Source organism: Stomoxys calcitrans, chromosome 4 (assembly GCF_963082655.1).
Source record: "Stomoxys calcitrans chromosome 4, idStoCalc2.1, whole genome shotgun sequence".
In the NCBI taxonomy this organism is placed as follows: Eukaryota; Metazoa; Arthropoda; class Insecta; order Diptera; family Muscidae; genus Stomoxys; species Stomoxys calcitrans.
This window is the reverse complement of record NC_081555.1, coordinates 82,649,421-82,670,132: the sequence shown is the minus strand read 5'-3', so window position 1 is coordinate 82,670,132 and position 20,712 is coordinate 82,649,421. Positions and strand designations below refer to the sequence as shown.

The 20,712-nt window shown below is 38.4% G+C and overlaps 1 protein-coding gene across 1 annotated transcript; it reads right to left on the bottom strand.

The window, feature by feature from the left end:
• Positions 1–4,508: 4,508 nt before the first annotated feature.
• Positions 4,509–18,066, bottom strand: LOC106091068 (glutamate receptor ionotropic, kainate 2). Its single transcript, XM_013257480.2, has 12 exons — positions 17,925–18,066; positions 17,713–17,865; positions 17,569–17,631; positions 17,224–17,427; positions 16,940–17,151; positions 16,662–16,784; positions 12,173–12,376; positions 11,883–12,109; positions 11,643–11,826; positions 5,991–6,214; positions 5,354–5,922; positions 4,509–5,126 (listed from the first exon to the last, which is right to left on the bottom strand). The coding sequence occupies exons 1-12, from the start codon at positions 18,004–18,006 to the stop codon at positions 4,606–4,608; spliced, it is 2,766 nt and encodes a 921-aa protein (XP_013112934.2). The 5' UTR covers positions 18,007–18,066; the 3' UTR covers positions 4,509–4,605.
• Between the last annotated feature and the right edge of the window lie 2,646 nt (positions 18,067–20,712).

Below are 20,712 nucleotides of genomic sequence, written 5' to 3'. Positions count from 1 at the left end.
GCTTAGTTTTCTAAATGTAGTCATTAAAAGAATCAGTGTGTATACAAATTTCAATAATTAGGAATGGTCGCTTTTATTGGCAAATTAACATCATTCAGTGGAACCATGGAAAATATAACATATAAGGAAGAAACAAATAAAAGCGTGCTAGGTTCGGCCGGGCCGAATCTTATGTACCCTCCACCATGGCTCGCATTTTTCGAGCTCTTGCCACGGTATCTCTTTTTAGGAAAACAAAGGATAAAGGAACATAATTACAATATCAATTTATGGTTCATTTCGGACTATAATTGAACTGAATATTGGAGACCATAGTAGAAGTAGACCATTGAGTAGAATTTCAGCCAAATCTAGTAAGAATTGCGCACTTCAGGGGCTGAAGAAGTAAAATGGGGAGATTGGTTTATAGGGGAGCTGTATTAGGCTGTAAACCGATTCATGCCATATTCAACACGTATGTTAAAGTTCACGAGGGAAGCCGTTGTACAAAATTTCAGCCAAATCGGATAATACTTGCGCCCTTTATAGCCTCAAGAAGTCAAGACCCCATATCGGTTTATATGGCAGCTATATCAGGTTATGGACCGATTTGCACTATTCTTAGCACAGTTGTTGAAAGTTATAACAAACCACCTCATGCAAAATTTCAGCTAAATCGGATAATAATTGGGACCTCTAGTCAAGAATTCAAGACCCCAGATCGGTTTATATGGCAGCTGTATCAAAACGTGGACCGATTTGGCCTATTTACAATCCCAACCGACCTACACCAATAAGAAGTCCTTGTGCAAAATTTCAAGCGGCTAGCTCTACTCTTTCAAAAGCGTGCTTTCGACAGACGGACGGTCAGACGGACGGTCAGACGGACGGACGGACATGGCTAGTTCGACTTAAAATGTCCCAACGATCAAGAATATATATACTTTATGGGGTTTTAGACGCATATTTCGAGGTGTTACAAACAGAATGACGAAATTAGTAAACCCCCATCCTATGGTGGAGGGTATAAAAATAAATTTGTGTTTGTTTGTTTGTGTGTTCCTTATAGACCCGGAAACGGCTAAACCGATTTTCTTGAAATTTTCACAGATGGTGAAAATACGGTACTACATGTTTTGATATTTGGAATGGAGATGGGTGGTGCGATTTAAGCGAAATTTTGTGTGCGAAATTTTTTATAGTAACCTACAAACAAAAATTTGGCATCCAAACTTCGGATGGGGTACCTAGGGGCCGCCCCACCCTAAAACCTACAAAACATATATTCAGACCAATCACGACAATATGGGACTCAAATGGAAGGTATTGAAGATAAGGATGAGAGTTGCGCCCTCTAGAGGCTGAAGAAGTCAAGACCCCAGATCGGTTTATATGGCAGCTATATCAGGTTATGGACCGGTTTGAACCATACTTTGCACAGTTGTTGGAAGTGATATTAAAACACTATGTGCAACATTTTAGTCAATTTGGATAAGAATTCTGCATTCTAAAAGCTCAAGAAGTCAAGACCCAAGATCGGTGTATATGGCAGCTATACCAGATTATGAACCGATTCGAACCATACTTAGTGCAGTTGTTGGAAGTGATATTAAAACACTATGTGCAAAATTTCAGTCAAATCGGACGAGAATTGCGTCCTCTAGAGGCTCAAGAATTCAAGACCCAAGATCGGTTTATATGGCAGCTATATCAAAACAAAGACCGATTTGGCCCATTTACAATCCTAACCGACCTACACTAATAAGAAGTATTTGTGCAAAATTTCAAGCGGCTAGCTTTACTCCTTTGAAAGCAAGCGTGCTTTTGACAGACGGACGGACGGATAGGCGGACGGACATGGCTAGTTCGACTTAAAATGTCATGACGATCAAGAATATATATACTGTATGGAAGTTCGGTTTATATAGGAGATGGGTTACGTTAGGTTGCAGTCTGACATCAGACTCACATAGACGTTTTCGTCCATTGTGATACCACAGGAACAAAGAAGGAAGATGCTTTCTAGTTCCTACCGTTCAACCATCCATATCGCTTTAAAAAGCCCAACAATTTGGGAATGTTCACATCCGCTAAATCGGACATGTTCTTTAAGAAATGGCCACCGTAGGAGGCCACAGTAATGCAGAGGTTAGCATGTCCGCATATGACGCTGAGCGCCTGGGTTAGAATCCTGGTGAGACCATCAGAAAAAAATGTTGAGCGGTGGTTTCCCCTCCTAATGCTGGCAACATTATTGAGATACTATGCCATGTAGAACTTCTCTCCAAAGAGGTGTAGCACTACGGCACGCCGTTCGAACTCGGCTATAAAAAGGAGGTCCCTTATCATTGAGCTTAAACTAGAATCGGACTGCACTCATTGATATGTGAGAAGTTTGCCCCTGTTCCTAAGTTAAATGTTCATGGGCAAAATTTGCAGTTTACATTTGCAAAGTGGAACTCCATCTGACTGCTAGTGCAGGACAGACACACAGAAGGTGTTCTACAGTATCTTCTTCTTCGATGTCCTCACAGCTTCTGCAAAAGTCGTTTCTGGCAACCTTCAGTCTGTCAGCATGTTTTCGATTAGACAGTGATCTGCCATGATGGACAGAACGACTGAGACGCCTGTTCTAGCAATTGACACGAAAGCGGTAGATCTCTTCAAGTCTAGATAAGGCCACATAGTTTTGGAATGCTCATAGCCCCCTCTTTGTGACCATCTATCATTCGTTGTCCTTCGGGCGTGGTCCTTAGCTTACAAGCATTCCAGTATCCCTGGTATGTGTAGGGTAGTTACGAGTCTCGCAATCTCATCCGCTTTACAATTCCCTAGGATATCTCTGTGGAGCGTCTTCCAGAACAGGTGGATTTTGAACTGTTCAGCCATCTCGTTGAAAAATCTGCGACAGTCGAGGGAGGGTTTTGCATTCAGAAATACGTTCTAAAGGGATTTCATGGCTGCCTGGCTATCTGGGAAGATATTTATACCAATCGTCGTTATGACATTATACCTTAGCCATTCCACCACTTCCTTAATTGCAAGGATCTCTTGATAAACACTGCATTGGGCTGGTAACCTTTTTGATACGACTAGTTCTGGATCTTTAGAGTACACCCCAAAGCCCACCTCGTCGTCTAGTTTGGAACCGTCCGTATAGAAGTCTATGTAACTTTTGTTACCAGCGATATCGCAGTTCCAATCGGTTCTATCAGAAATATTGGTACAGTACTTTTTATCATAAAGCGGCTCAGGTAGGGTGATATCCACACTGCCTGGAATATCGAATATTGTATCAAGGATAACATGGTGTCCGTAGCCGCCACATGACCAAAAGCTCCCTTAGACTCACGACAGTGGTCGGAGCAATTTGTCTTGCCACAATGTCCCGAAGCTTAAAATGTAGCATTAAATTCAGTGCATCAGATGGTGTTGTCCTCAGTGCGGGTGTGATGCACAACCAAGTCATTCTTTGGATACGATTGAGTATTGAACAGTAGATGTACTTTTGAAGCGCCGTCCATCAGACCACAACACCATAAAGCATTATATGTCTGACAACTGCAGTATGTACCCAATGCATGATACGCATTCTAAACCCCCAACTTTTGCCAATGGCTTTCTTGCAGGTGTATAGGGCAATAGTGGCCTTTCTTGCCCTTTCCAAAATGTTGGTTTTAAAGTTCAATTTCCTGTCCAGCAAAACACACAGGTATTTTGAGCTTTCTATAAATTGAACAGTCTCTCCTCCCATGGAGACAGGTGCCACTGTAGACAACTTGTATCTCCTGCTGAAAAGAACTACTTCTGCCTTGCACATATTTATACCTAGACCAATTTCCGTAGCCCTCTCCGCTGTTGCACGTAGAGCTTCCTGAAGTATATCTCTTAGAGTGCTGGGAAACTTTCCCCTAACCGCAATTGACACGTCATCAGCATACGCGACCACTTTTACGCCTTTTTCTCCCAGAGACAAAAATATATTGTTAATGGCTATATTCCAAAGTAGAGGAGACACCTCATTGAGGTGTTCCTCTGCCGACCCAACTTTTTAGATCCCAAACCTGCTGCAATGCATCTTTTGGTAAGTAAATTATAAATAAACTTTCTTACGGTAGAGTTGATGCCTAGAAACTCCAACTCCTTCCTGATTGACGTCAGTCTTACATTATTGAAAGCACCTTCAATGCCAAGCTTTATCAAGCGATATACGGCCCGGCCGAACTTTACACGCTTTTACTTGTTTTTTGTTAAGTGGTTCATATTTAATACAAACGGTTCATACATAAAAGGCTTAAAATATTCAAATAATCTGTGAGAAAAATGTTGATGTATCTACCAAACTCCGGGACGTTTGGCTGTGATTTCGATTCATTTGAAATCTACAAAATAATATTCAAATGATAAAGTAAAACTCAATCTGTATTATGTTAACAAAAATATTATTATTATTATTATTTTATTTTTAATGTCTTAAATTGTTAGCATGTACTAACTCCAAACATAAATTTATGTTTCGCTTTGGAATCACATATTTTAATACGGTTAATGAGGCATATAAACTAATTGTGTGAAAACAATGAAATGATACAAAACGTTTTTGTTATTCAAAAAATCCTTTACTGGTTAAATTCTAGGATCTCTTATATTATTAACGATGGCACTTTTTAAACTTTTTATACTTCTTGCCTCCAGTAACTCTGGCCTTGAATCAATTTTGAACATTTCAGAGCGGCGACTTTTAGAAGACTTGCTGGATTTGTCTGTACTGCCAGACATGTGGGATGAAGCCCTGGTGCTGCAGCCTGGAGTTATTGGCTTCTTGTTATTCCAAACTTTCATTACGAATTTTAGTTCCTTTATCAAAGCCTCTTTATAAGTCAGCTTTTCCTCGGCGGCAACATGTTGCACATATATTAAAAATTCAGTGATCCCAACCACATATGCAACAAATATGCCTACAAATAGTGTGTAGAATATGCCCCTCACCTCAGAGAAGTTCAAATCATTGTTTTCCGAAGTGCCTTGTTCTTGTTGGGGACAATCGTTATTTTCATAAGACCACCATTTCTTCTTTAACTCAAAAAGTTTTCCAAGCTCGCCTAGTTTGAGTATAGCAACACTTAAGTTGGAGCGATATTCGGCACCTGTAAAGAAATTGCATCAGTAAATAAACGTTCCCTAAATAAATACATAATGTTACAAAATAATGTTAACCAACTATTGTAATTTCTCCTCTCTAGCTTAATAACTTTTAATTTCTTATTAAAAAACAAAATATAAAAGATATTGCAAAAAAAAAAATCCCAGACTCTGTTAGCTGTTATTATCAAAACATTTTTACTAGATATACTATACAATATGTGAATCATACCGAAAGGCACTGCTATGGCATAGTGTTTCTCTCCAAAGGTCTCACCCAACATTTTCAATTTGCAATTTCTCTCAGTGTTGTACTCCAAACTGGTAGTCTCCATCAAAAACATGTATGTGCCATTATTCTTTAACACTCGCTCCACACCTTCATCGTTGGTTTTGGTATATACCGAGGGTTCTTCAGACTGCATCATATTGTAGGCCAATCGAAATGTTGTCTCATTCGATTCAGAGAATAAAGTATATGTACTGCCACCTTGGATGGTACCAAATTTGACCGCAGATTGTTTTGCCAAATCTTCAACACCCTTAATATCACCTTCCATTTTGCTGTTGGTCAAGAAAGCCGCCAAGTTGGCTGTATACGAATTGGTAACAATAATGGCAAAAATCCACCACATAGCATTAAAGGTTCTCATGGGAGCACTGCGCGGCAGAATGTCACTTCCTGCAGTCATAATAGAGCCCATTGTTAGCCAAAAGCTGTTGGAAATATCCCAAGTATTTTCCAAGACTTCTGGGTCCTTATTGCACGCATGGGGATTTTGCCATTCACTGGACGAAACACTGTTGGAAAAAAAAGACAAAAAATATAATTTTTAGCTTCTCTACTTGATATACTTTCAAATTCTTACCGAGCCATAAAAAGAAAAAGGAACGCAATTATAAAGATGGAAATCATCACGTATACCCAAACATCATTGGTGAAAGGTTCCATGAATGCATTCCAGGGCTTCTGTTCAATAGGTTTCTCATAGGCTAAAATACTTATACCCAATTGCATGAAAGGCACAGTAAAATCTACAACTGCCTTGCGTTTTTGGGTTATGGTTAAATCGCATATACCCATATGGGCATCCTAGAAATAGAAAAATTGGAGAAATTCAATGGAAGAACTCAAAAGTAATGTACATAATCTACACGAGTATATGTATAAGCAAGTAAAATCGTGCTAAGTTCGGCCGTGTGAATCTTATATACCCTCCAACATGTTAAGTTCTTTGCCAGTATTTCTTTATAGGAAAACAAAAAATAATGGATAACCAGTAAGGAAAGGAAAAAGTCGGGAGGAGCCGACTATATGATACCCTACACTACCGAGTCAATACACATACTACTTTTCTGACTAAAATTAGTCAGGCATTAGAACTTGAATAGAACTTTGTAAGATTTTTCTTTCGATAAGTCTTAAATGGTCGCTTTAAGCTACCGACTTTAAGGCCATATCGGATGAAAGATATATCAGATATATATATCTAAGTATAAACCGACTTAAATGAAATTTCTAAAGATTGAACCAAAATTCTGGCGATTACAGCCTTAAAGGCCAAATCGGACGAAAGATATATATGGAACCTATATCTAAGTCTGAACCGATTTTCATGAAATATTGCTATCGCATTGGAACGTTAACTAAAAGATCTCATGCAACATTTTGTAACAAGTAAGATCGTGCTAAGTACGGCCGGCCGAATCTTATATACCCTCCACCATGGATCGCATTTGTCGAGTTCAATGAGCAGTATCTCCTTTTAGACAAACAAAGAATAATGAATAAGGACTGTTAAGCTATTGGAGATATATCAAGTTATAGCCCAATTCGGATAAGAAATGAATTGAATGCAAAACATAGTGTAATATTTCAGTCCATCGGAGATCGAGCGATCGGCTTATATGGGAGCTGTATCAAGCTATAGATTGATTCAGACCATATTGCACACGTATATTGAAGGCCATGGGAGAAGCCGTTGTACAAAATTTGTGCTAAATCAGATGAGAATTGCTCTTTCTTGAGGCTCAAGAAGTCAAGATCCCAGTTCGGTTTATATGGGAGCTGTATTAGGTTATGTACCGATTTGAGGCACTCATCACAGTTTTCGGAAGTCATATCAAAACATCTCACGCAAAATTTTAGCCAAATCGGATGATAATTGCGCCCTCTAGCGGCTCAAGAAGTCAAGATCCAAGATCTAATATCAGCATCGTGCTCTTCTCTTAAATACCATTTATTTAAACCCCATATTGCCATTGGCTTAAGAGGAGTTTAGAGGACGAGGCGTGCCCCAAACACATTGCCCCAAAATAGGTTATCAAATACGTTTTCTAATCTCAAATACCTTCCATTTGAGCCACATATTGGCATGGTCGAAAAATGTTTTCCCTTTGGGGGTGTTTTGGGAAAGGGGTGATGCCCTAAATACATGGTCCTAAATTTGGATATCAAATTCGTATTCTACTCCCAAATACCTCTATTTGAGCCCGATATTGCGATGGTCACTAAAAAATTGCTGTTTGTGGGGTATTTTGGGAAACAGAAAATTGGTCCCGAAAATTGGTATTAATTCTTGCTTTACCCCCAAAACGTTTCATATAAGCTCTACATTGACATGATCGGTAAATATGCCCAATTTAGGGTTGTTTTGGGGATTGGGGTGATCCCCCAAACACTAAGCCCGGAAAATATATCAACAACTATATATCATTTATTTGAACCTGATATTGCCATTGCCCTCAAAATTTTATATCAAATTCGTTTTCTAATCTCATTTAAATTCCTTTTGAAAAAGTCAGTTAATATGTCTGGTTTGGGGTATTGGCCCTAAAAACTATGAATATTTAGTTCCCCTCTCTTTAAGACCCAAATTGTCTTGGTGAGCAAATACGTCCTATTTGGGGGTTGTTATGGTGGTGGAACGTCCGCTAGACATTTGGCCCCTAATGTTGATATCAGATACGTGGTCTACTCCCACATACCTTTAGTTTGAGCCCCATATTTCCATAGTCGGGAAACATGACCGAATTGGGGGTGTTTCGGCGGATGGGCGGCCACTCAGTAAGTTGGCCATGAAAATATATATCGGATTCGCGTTCCACTTTAAAAACCCTCTTATTTGAGCATCATATTGCAATAGTCAGAAAATACTTACTATTTGGGTGGTGTTGTGGGGGTGGGGTGGCCCCATGAACACTTTTCCCGAATATTGATATCAAATTCGTGCTTTACTCCCAAAGACCTTTCATTTGAGTCTCATATTGCTATGGTCATAAATTTTTCCCTTTTGGGGGATGTTTTTGGTTAGAGGCGTCCCCCCAAACATATTTGGATATCAGTTTCATATTCCATATTCAAATACCTTTTATTTAAGCCCCATATATTTGGTAAGTAAATAAGTCCTGTTTGGGGGTGTATTGGGAAAGGAGTGGATCCCCAGAAACGTGGTCCCACATTTGGATATCAGATTCATATTCTACTCGCAAATAACTTTAATTTAAGTCCCATATTGCCATGGTCGGTAAACATGTCCGATTTAGGGTTGTTTTTGGGCTTGGAGTGGTCCCCCTAGCACCAACAATTGTATATCAGATACGTTTTCTTATCCTAAATACCTTTGAGTCCCATATTGTCGTGATTGGTCTAAATATATGTTTGGTAGGTTTTAGGGTGGGCCGCCCCCCTAGGTACCCCATCCGAAATTTGGATACCAATTTTTTATTTTTAGGGTACTATATGAGAGGACAAAAAATTTCGCTTAAATCGGACCACCCACCTCCGAGATCTCCGAGGTCCATATCGGTCCATGTTTTGATATAGCTGCCATATAAACCGATAGTTGGTCTTGACTTCTTGAGCTTTTAGAGAGCGCAATTCTTTTCTAATTTTTGCATTTATCGTTTTGGTATGACGTCCGACAACTGTGCTACGTATGGTTTTAATCAGTCCATGATCTGGTATGGCTGCCATATGAACCGACCTTGGGTCTTGACTTCTTGAGCTTCTAGAGGGCGCAAATCTGGCGCAATTCTTATCCGAATTGGCTAAAATTTTGCACGTATCGTTTTGGAATGACATCCAACAACTGTATTGAGTATGGTTCAAATCAGCCAATAACCTGATATAGCTGCCACATAAATCGATCTTGGGTGTTGACTTCTTGAGCCACTAGAGGGCGCACTTCTAATCCGATTTGGCTGAAGTTTTCCTGGAGCTGTTTTGTTATGACTTCCAACAACTGTGCAAAGTATGGTTCACATTGGTGTATAACCTGATATAGCTGCCATATAACTTTTTGGATCTTGACTTCTTAAGCCTCAAGAGGGCGCAATACTTATCAGGTTTGGCTAAAATTTGGCATGATGTGTTTTTTATGACGTTCAACAACTGTGCTAAGTATGGTTTGAATCGGTTTGTAAACTGATATATTAGACTTCTTGAGAATCTAGAGGGCACGATTTTTATCTAATTTGGCTGAAATTTTGCACATTTCGTTTTAGTATGACTTCCAACAACTGTGCCAATTATCGTCTAAAACAGTCTATAACCTTATATAGCCGCCATATAAATTGATCACCTAGTTTGACTTATTAAGTCCTAGACGGCGCAATTCTTATCCAATTTGACTGATATTTTGCATATGTCATTTTTATACCCTCCACCATAAGATGGGGGGTATACTAATTTCGTCATTCTGATTGTAACTACTCGAAATACTCGTCTGAGACCCCATAAAGTATATATATACTTGATCGTCGCGACATTTTATGTCGATCTAGCCATGTACGTCCGTCTGTCCGTCCGTCCGTCTGACTGTCGAAAGCACGCTAACTTCTGAAGGAGTAAAGCTAGCCGCTTGAAATTTTGCACAAATACTTCTTATTAGTGTAGGTCGGTTGGTATTGTAAATGGGCCATATCGGTCCATGTTTTGATATAGCTGCCATATAAACCGATCTTGGGTCTTGACTTCTTGAGCCTCTAGAGTGCGCAATTCTTATCCGATTGGGATGAAATTTTGCACGACGTGTTTTGTTATGATATCCAACAACTGTGCCAAGTATGGTTTAAATCGGTCTATAACCTGATATAGCTGCCATATAAACCGATCTTGGGTCTTGACTTCTTGAGCCTCTAGAGTGCGCAATTCTTACCCAATTGGGATGAAATTTTGCACGAAGTGTTTTGTATTGTTCACATCGGGCTATAACCTGATATAGCTGCCATATAAACCGATCTTTGGTCTTGACTTCTTGAGCCTCTAGAGAGCGCAATTCTTATCCGATTGGAATGAAATTTTGCACGACATATTTTGTTATGATATCCAACAACTGCGCCAAGTATGGTTCACATCGGTCCATAACCTGATATAGCTGCAATATAAACCGATCTTGGGTCATGACTTCTTGAGCCTCTAGAGTGCGCAATTCTTATCCGATTGGAATGAAATTTTGCACTACGTGTTTTGTTATGATATCCAACAACTGTGCCAAGTATTGTTCACATCGGGGTATAACCTGATATACCTGCCATATAAACCGATCTTGGGTCTTGACTTCTTGAGCCTCTAGAGTGCGCAATTCTTATCCGATTTGAATGAAATTTTGCACGAAGGATCCTCTCATGACCATCAACATACCTGTTTATTATGGTCTGAATCGGTCAATAGCCCGATACAGCTCCCATATAAATCGATCTCTCTATTTTACTTTTTGAGCCCCCAAAGGGCGCAATTCTTATTCGAATTGGCTGACATTTTACACAGGTCTCCAACATATAATTTAATTGTGGTGCAAACCGGATCATATCTTGATATCGCTCTAATAGCTGATTTTTCTTTCTTTCTTTTCTTATATCATTTTTTGCCTAAGAAGAGATGCCGGGAAAAGAACTGACAAATGCGCTCCATGGTGGAGGGTATATAAGATTCGGCCCGGCCGAACTTAGCACGCTTTTACTTGTTGCTTATATATCGGTTCATCACCTGATATAGCTGTCATATAAACCAATCTCCTAATTTGACTTTCTGAACCCCTTGAAGGCACAATTATTACTCGATTTGCCTGAATTGCGTTGAATTCCGTTCCACAACTATTGCAAACTTTAGAAATTAAACCTTAAATAGTTGAATTACTGTACAAAATGAATTCTTAAATACCATTAATTTTACAAACTGGTAACTTTAAAGCATTTCTCTATCACGCAGAGATCCTTTCACACAATTTGAATTAAAATATTTTTCCTTGTTTTTGTTGAATTGCATCAAACCATCTGTTGTATGTACTAAATCATAGTGTCTGAATGAGGCTTTGTGCCTAAACATCCGAACTGGCAATCTTCTGCATTCCATAATAAAATCCACACACGGTCACACTGAATACTAAAACGTGCCTATTAATAAATTGCTGTTTCATTAAACTCTTTCCATGTCTGGGAGCCCTATTTAAAAATTCAGTCCATTGTAGACTGAGAAACTAAATCATAATACATTTTGTTATGTCATCCTTTTTACTTACATTATTTATCAATTCACCGATAATGCCATCCCATTGATTTGTTTCCTTGTTTAACTTTCCGTAATTATTATCAGCGACTGGTACAAACAGAAAATCAAATTTTAGTACATTGGCAATTTCGGTTATCAAATCAACAGCATAACCCACGTAGCGATCGTTTCCAGTTCTATTTTCAGCATCCTCCCTGAAATATCAAGATTTTGGAACTACAATGGGTTTCGTTAAAGCCATCGTTCATACTTCAGCATAAAATATGGTTCACCAATACGAGTGGCCACTTTATAAACTATTTTCTTAAGATTCGTGATTTCAACTTCCTTCTGGCTTATATGGCCATCAGTGTCCCAGGTGGCAAGTAAATAATTATCTACGGGTTCATATATGTCCAAAGTAAAGTTGTTCCTATGACCACTGTCATCGAATTGCATAAAACCATAATGGAAATGTGAGTCATCTGATGAGGCGATCTGAAAAATTTATTTTTTTTTTGAAATTTCTGGATTTGAAATTTGAGTTTATTCTAAACTTACCACTTTCATAATTCGATTTATATACAGGCCCATGGGCCAAGGGTCTTCGACTTCTTGTTGATAGTTGTATGTTATTTGTGGTGGATTTATTTTGTACATTACGCTTATATTCTTAACCGCAAGATAAAACAACATGACAGCATCGTGAACCAGATCTGGCAGTAGTTTCATGGTCAACAAATCAGTGCTATTCCAAACATTCATCTTTTTTAAGGAAAAAAATAATTGTTTTATTTTTTATGGTCTTCAAAATACTTTTTTATACCCTCCACCATAAGATGGGGGGTAAACTAATTTCGTCATTCTGATTGTAACTACTCGAAATATTCGTCTGAGACCCCATAAAGTATATATTCTTGATCGTCGTGAAATTTTATGTCGATCTAGCCATGTCCGTCCGTATGTCCGTCCGTCTTGGGTCTTGACTTCCTGAGCCTGTAGAGTGCGCAATTCTTATCCGATTGGAATGAAATTTCGCACGACGTGTTTTGTAGTGATATCCAACAACTGTATCAAGTATGGTTCAAATCGGTTCATAAACTGATATAGCTGCCATATAAACCGATCTTGGGTCTTGACTTCTTGAGCCTCTAGAGTGCGCAATTCTTATCCGATTGGAATGAAATGTTGCACGACGTGTTTTGTTACGATATCCAACAATTGTGCCAAGTATGGTTCAAATCGGTCCATAACCTTATATAGTTGTCATATAAACCGATCTTGGGTCTTGACTTCTTGAGCCTCTAGAGGGCGCAATTTCTATCCGATTTGGCTGAAATTTCGCAAGACGTTTTTTATTGTTACTTTCAACAACTATGTCAAATAAAGTACAAGTCGGTTCATAACCTGATATAGCTGCCATATAAACCGATCTGGGATCTTGACTTCTTGAGCCTCTAGAGGTCGCAATTATTATCCGATTTGCCTGAAATTTTGTACGACGGATTCTCTCATGACCATTAACATACGTGTTTATTATGGTCTGAATCGGTCTATAGGCCGATACAGCTCCCATACAAATCGATCTCTCTATTTTACTTCTTGAGACCCCAAAAGGGCGCAAATCTTATTCGAATTGGATGACTTTTTACACAGGTCTCCAACATATAATTTAATTGTGGTCCAAACCGGACCGTATCTTGATATCGTTCTAATAGCAGAGCAAATCTTTTCTTATATATATATTTTTTTTTTTTTTTGCCTAAGAAGAGATGCCGGGAAAAGAACTCGACAAATGCGATCCATGGTGGGGAGTAATAAGATTCGGCCCGGCCGAACTTAGCACGCTTTTACTTGTTACCTAACTAAATTTCTATGATTAATTAATTCATCGAATTTTTTGTAACCAAAAATTGTGCAGCTGAAGCCGACAAATACATTTTTAACACGAGAAAATACATGACATATTAGAGAGGTATTGAAAAATAATATATTTATTGACCCTTTAGCTGCTTATCGTTTTTGAGTGATTTTATGCAATAAGCCAGCTATAGGATTATGTTTGTTTAATTAGTATTCAAACAAGTAAAAACGCAGGTCGACCGGACCCAAATTATTACTGAATATATTCGATAAGGTTTAAATTAACGCTTATTCATTTTTTCCATAATATAAAGTAATTTACCATTGCGAGATCAACCCTAAACCATGTGATGGTAATGCCATGGTTTAACTGTAAAATCATATTTTTATATCCTCAACCATAGGATGGAATGTATACTAATTTCGTCATTCCGTTTATATCACATCGAAAAATCTATCTTAGACCCAAACACAGCATATATAATCTTGATCGTTGCCCTGTCCGTCCGTCTGTCGAAAGCAGGCCTACATTCGAAGGAATAAAGCTAGGCCCTTGAAATTTTGCGCGAATATTTCTTATTAGTGTGAGCCGGTTGGGATTGTAAATGTATACATGGGATTGTATGCATATCTTAATAAAGCTGCCATATAAACCGATCGTGGGTCTTGAATTCTTGAGTCTCTAAAGGACGCAATTCTGATCCGATTTGGCTGAAATATTGCACCAGGTACTTTATTTTTACTTCCAACAACAGTGCTAAGTATGATCTCAATCGGTTCATAACCTGGTATAGCTTCCACGTGGATACCACATGAAAAAATTCAGCCAAATCGGACAGAAATTGCGGCTTGTAAGAGCTTAAGAAGTAAAATTGGGAGATCAGTTTATATGGGAGCTATATCAGATTATAGACCGATTCGAACCGTACTTGACACAGTTGTTGGAGGTCATCAGAAGACTAAGAGCAAAATTTTAGCCACATCGGACCAAAATTGCGGCTTCCAGAAGCTAAAGAAAAATATCGGGAAATCGGTTTACATGGGAGCTGCATCAAAATCTTGAGCAATATGGCCCATTTGCTATCCCCAACGATCTACATCAATATTAAGTATCAGTGGAAAATTTCAAGCGGCTAGCTTTACTCGTTCGACCGCTATCGTGATTTTGACAGACGGACGAACGGACGTACGTGGTTAGTTCGACTCAGAACGTCGAGACGATCAAGAATATATATACCATGTTGGGTCTTAGACGGATATTTCCAGGTGTTACAAACGGAATGACTAGATTAGTATACCCCATCCTCCGGTGATGGGTATAAAAACGTACATAAATTGAACTTTTCTACCCTTTTTCGTTTTTGCCAATATTTTCCTTCATTTCATCGATAAATTAGATTTCACTTGAGATATGGCTAAGTAAAAAGATTTTTATACCCACCACCACAGGCATATTCATTAAGTCATTCCGTTTGCAACATATCGAAATATCCCCTTCCGACCCCACAAATTATATATATTTCTGTCGTCGTAAATTCAAAATTCGATGTCCGTGTATCTGTCCGTCTATCTGTCAGTTTTAAGCACGCTACGAGCTGAAATTTTGCACAAACTCGATTTTATTCTATATGCAGGTTAAGTTATTGAATGTTCCAAATTGGACTATATTTTAATATAGCTCCCATATAGACCGATCTGGCGATTTCTGCTCTTAAGCTCATAAAAGACGCAGTTTTTGTCCTATTTCGCTGAAGTTTTAAACAAGAAGTTGTGCTAGGAGCCCCGATATTCAAGCCGAATACATGTAGCAACCTTATAGACCGATATGCTAGTTTAGGGTCTTAAGCCCGTAACAGGCGCATTTATTATACGATTTCGCTAAAATTAGAAACATTGAGCTGTTTTAAGACTCGCAGCATCCGACCTTAATAATGTTTTGATCGCTCTATATTTAGATACAGCTGCCATATAGACCGATTTGCCGATTAAGCCCATAAAAACCGCAATTATTATCTGATTTCGGAGGTCACCGTAGCGCAGAGGTTAGCATGTCCGCCTATGACGCTGAAAACCAGGGTTCGAATCCTGGCGAGACTATTAGAAAAAACTTTCAGCGGTGGTTTTCCCCTCCTAATGATGGCAACATTTGTGAGGTACTATGCCATGTAAAACTTCTCTCCAAAGAGGTGTCGCACTGCGGCACGCCGTTCGGACTCGGCTTTAAAAAGGAGGCCCCTTATCATTGAGCTTAAACTTGAATCGGACTGCACTCATTGATATGTATGAAGTTTGCCCGTGTTCCTTAGTGGAATGTTCATGGGCAAAATTTGCAATGTGCAATTATCCGATTTCGCTGAAATTGTATATGATGAGTTATTCTAAGCCGCCCGACATCCAACTTAAATATGGTTCAGATCGGACTATTTTTCGATGTAGATGCCATATAGACCGATCTGCCGACTTAGGGTCTTAAGTCCATAAAAGCCGCGTTTATTACCAGATTATTGACACAGAGACTTGTATTACGCCTCCCGTCATCCGCCATACAGACCAATCTTTCAACTTAGGGTCCTAATCCCATAAAAAGCAGATTTGTTGCCCGATTTTGCTGTGACTTGTATAAGAGATCTCGGGACCTCAATGAAATATGATCCTGACCAGCCCCGATTTGCATATCACAATGGTTATGGTAATGGAGTCTTTATAAAAGAGAATGGTTTATTTATCCATGATGGTGAGTATCCAAAGTTCAACACGGCCGAACTTAACACGTTTTTACTTCTTTGAATTGAATAGGGATCAATTAGATAACATCAAACTCATCGATATTTATCATTATTCCTGATGGTTTTTTGAAGAAAAATTAACATTAATTTGGACAATGGAGGCCACCATAGCGCAGAGGTTAGCATGTATGCCTATAAGCGAGACCCCTTATCATTGAGCTTAAACTTGAATCGGACTGCACTCATTGATATGTGAGAAGTTTGCCCCTGTTCCTTAGTAGAATATTCATAGGCAAAAATTTGCAAAAAAAAAAAACATTAATTTCAAAAAATTCATGTTGCTTTTATCCAAGTGAACCGAGATGTACCAATATACATGAGATGTTGGGTTCGACCCGGCAGAACGTAATGCGTTTTTTACTTATTTTCAATACTAACCTCTTCTACATCTACTTACTTACATCTTCATTTAAGGATTCCCGTAATTTCAGTCGGGCAGCAGTTATATTAACAGCAAAAGTAACATTGTCCCTTAAGTCATCGAAATTTGCCATTTGCGTGTTCAAATTGGTTAAAAACATGTGCTGTAAAAATTATTCATTTTGAGATCATCTAACATAAAAAACTGTAATGAATAGTCATTGGCGAATGAATGAATAGAAGTTTGTTGTAGGACTATTACCATCTACCATCTTAGTCCAACAACTTAGCTATTCCTACGCCAATGCTAATAACTTACACTAAATTGAGCGGTTATACCAAACGGTATAGAAGCATTCAGCACATCGACCAGAATATCTGGCGGGCAATCCAGAACAACTCTTCTTTCACCTTTTATACTCTTCCATAAAATGCGATAGTCTCCACCTCTCTTAAATGTACGCACACGTACAATTTTCTCATTTATGTCTTTTAGCTGCAACAGATCTTGTAATCTATAGGGAGCACTTGCTGATAAAATGCAGGAAGAGAAAACATGAATGTCGAATATATTATGTGAGTAATGTGCATGGCTTCGCCTACCATCTTCACTGTTGTAGACTATGGTAAATTTTTTCCAAACAAAATTTTGCACTATGTCGGCATAGGCCTTTGACATAATCGCCTGCGAGGGAAAAACGTTTATAGTCATCCGATGATTTACTTTCAACATGTCGTTCTCTTCGCTGAGATAATCGAAGAGAATGTGGGGAATGCCGGTGGCATTACAGAGGAGAGACACAATATCTATAAATAAAACCATAAACAAATATGCAGGCTCCAAACACAAAACGGAAATAAATAATAATAAGAAATATGAAAACATGAATATGGATTTCTCTGAAATTTCAAATGTGCGTGGGTCACGCTGTTCGCTGCTGCACATACCACTGTCCGTCTTTGAACTTGGTCCAAAAATAGCGGCGACACCATTCTCTACTAACGAAACAGCTGAAAGTAATTGTGGCCAACGATTATTACTTGACTTGTTGTATAACAAATTGTGTAATGAAGCGTGGCGAACACACTCACCTTTATTTTCCAAAATTGCAGAACCTTCCGTCTCATAGAGTCTTCTTATCAAGGGATTTAGTTTAATATGTACCTCATTTTGGCTGTTAATTAGATTTATTGTTTTCACGAAAGATTCCTCAATTTCGTATTCATCATCATAGAATAAGGCACCTTTGAAGAAATTTACGTCATAAAATATTCATCCCGATTGTAACACTTTCAATCATCACCTATATTTAAAGTTTTAATTCGTTGGCCATTACCACCATAAATTGTAATCGCGAATATTAATATTATTAAAAAGTTTCCCATCTTGTTTTATGTTAACTTTTTAATAAATGACTCTTCAGCCAGTTTTTACAACTGCACACAACCGAGACTCGTAAAAAACTAAACTAATTCGTTTGGTAAATCATTTTTGGATATGTTTTTCTTATGCCAACATTTCTCTTCTTTTTGGGAAATCTCTTTGGAAAAATATTTCAATTTTAGTAAAAAGAGAACGATGCTCCCATACAAATTTATATTCATTTACATTTGCGGATTTGAATGCCGGCCAAAGAAACTTAACAAAGAAATGTGCACGAAGCAATTTAAACAAGGCATCTTTAATAAAGTTGTTAAAGTATTAAAAATTAGGCTGATCTGGGGCGATCAAATCAGTTTTAAAAAAATCGGTTTTTTTGGATTTTCAATTTCGGAGTACTTAGCAAATTGGTTTTTTTCTAAAAAAAAATCGAGTTTTTAAATGTTCTAATACTAAAGGTTATTTGCGATAATTACCACTTTTCTTGTCTTGTAAATATTTTCTAAGGTTAATACCTTAACCAATATTAAAAGCCTTAGATCTTGGAGTATTAAAAAAATCTACAGATATGAAGACCATGACAAGTTGAAGTGTTTAAAATCGTACCTTTAGCAAATCGTTGGTTGGTTAGTAATTCGAAAAAAAATCAAATGTTGCCCTAATTACAATCATCACAATCAAATTTCATTGAGCTTTTGAAACAATGTCTTCAAATATTTGTCTTTAGGAAAAGCTAGATAGCCCGGGCGGAGAGTTAATGGTCATTTATGTTTGGATGTTAGATGTATTCCATTCTTAAAAGACTTCATTTGAACCCAATTCTCTGAAATACCATTTATTTAAACACCATATTGCCATTATTTTAAGGCAGTGTTGGACACATGTGCAAGTGTGCGTATTACTTCCAAGCCTATGGGCTTATGTTCTAGTTCACAGATTTAAGGGGAGTTTATAGGATGAAGCGGCCCCAAACACATGTGTCTAAAATTGGTTATTAATTTCGTTTTCTAATCTCAAATACATTTCATTTGAGCCAAATATTGCCATGATCAGTAAATTTTTACATTTTGGGGGTGTTTTGGGAAAGAGGCGGTGCCGCAAACATATGATCCCACATTTGGATACCAGATTCGTATTCTACTCTCAAATAATTTTTTTATTGCGTTAGTCAGTAAATAATTCTTGTTTGTGGGGTGTTTTGGGGAAGGGATACCCATTCAAAAAATTGGTCCTAAAAAAGGGTACCAATTTCGTGCTCTATTCCCCAATACCTTTCATTTGAGCCCCACATTGACATTGACGGTAAATATGCCCGACTTAGGGGTGGTCCTCAAAACACTTAGTCCTTAAAATATATCAGCTCTACTCTCAATTATCATATATTTGAACCCCATGTTGCCATTGGACTCAAAATTTTATATCAAATTCGTTTTCTAATCTCAAATACCTTTCATTTAAACCCCTCATTGAAAAGTAAGCAAATATGTCCCGTTTGGGGTATGGGCCCTAAAAACTATTAATATCAAGCTCCACTGTCTTGATGACCCAGACTGTCATGGTGAGCAAATACTTCCTATTTGGGGGTTGTTATGGGGGTGAGACGTCCCCTAGACAATTGGTGCCGAATGAACTACATAATTGATTCGTGGTCTACTCCCAAATATCTTTCATTTGAGTTCCATATTCCCATAGTCGCCAAACATGACAGGTTTGGTGGGAGTTTTGGTGGATGGGGCGGCCATGTTATGGGGGTGAGGTGGCCCCATAGACACTTTTCCCAAATAGTGATATCAGATTCGTGCTCTACTCCCATAGGCCTTTAATTTAAGCCCCATATTGTCCTCTATGGTTGGTTTTTTGGGGAGGGGATGCAACCAAACACTTGGATATAAGATTTGCATTCTACACTAAAATACCTTTTACTTGCCATGGTCAGTAAATAAGTTCTGTTTGGAGGAGCTGGACCCCCAGAAACTTAACCCAATATTTGGATATCAGATTCGTATTCTAATCGCAAATACATTTATTATACCCACCACCGAAGGATGCGGGTATATTCATTTTGTCATTACGTTTGCAACACATCGAAATATCCATTTCCGACCGTGTGTTCTTGATCAGCGTAAAAATCTAAGACGATCTAGACATGTCCGTCCGTCTGTCTGTTGAAATCACGCTACAGTCTTCAAAAATAGAGATATTGAGCTGAAACTTTGCATAGATTGCTTTTTTTTTTTTTTTGTCCATAAGCAGATTAAGTTCGAAGATGGGCTATATCGGACTATATATTGATATAGCCCCCATATAGACCGATCCGCTGATTTAGGGTCTTAGGCCAATAAAAGCCACATTTATTATCCGATTTTGGTGAAATTTGGGCCAGTGAGTTGTCTACGGCCCCTCGACACCCTTCTTTAATTTGCCCCTGATCGGTCCAGATTCGGATATAGCTGACATATAGACCGATCTCTCGGTTTTTGGTTTTGGGGCCAAAAAAGGCGCATTTTTTGTCCGATGTCGGCGAAATTTGGGACAGTGAGTTGTGTTAGGCCCCTCGACGTCCTTCTTCAATTTGGCTCAGATCGGTTCAGATTTGGATATAGCTGCCATTTTGTCCGATTTTGTCCGTATTTATTGTCCGATGTTGTCGTAATTTGGGACAGAGAGTTAAGTTAAGCCTCTCCAAATATTTCTGCAATTTGGCCTTGGGC

What these genes read in the sequence shown, in the direction of transcription:
- LOC106091068 (XM_013257480.2), bottom strand. Translation starts at nt 18,006, where the DNA reads ATGGGAAACTTTTTAATAATATTAATATTCGCGATTACAATTTATGGT. An exon ending in AGTCTACAACAGTGAAGATG is followed by an intron (nt 17,152 to 17,223) that starts GTAGGCGAAGCC and finishes GCATTTTATCAG; the next exon opens with CAAGTGCTCCCTATAGATTA. An exon ending in GTATAACCGCTCAATTTAGT is followed by an intron (nt 16,785 to 16,939) that starts GTAAGTTATTAG and finishes TAATTTTTACAG; the next exon opens with CACATGTTTTTAACCAATTT.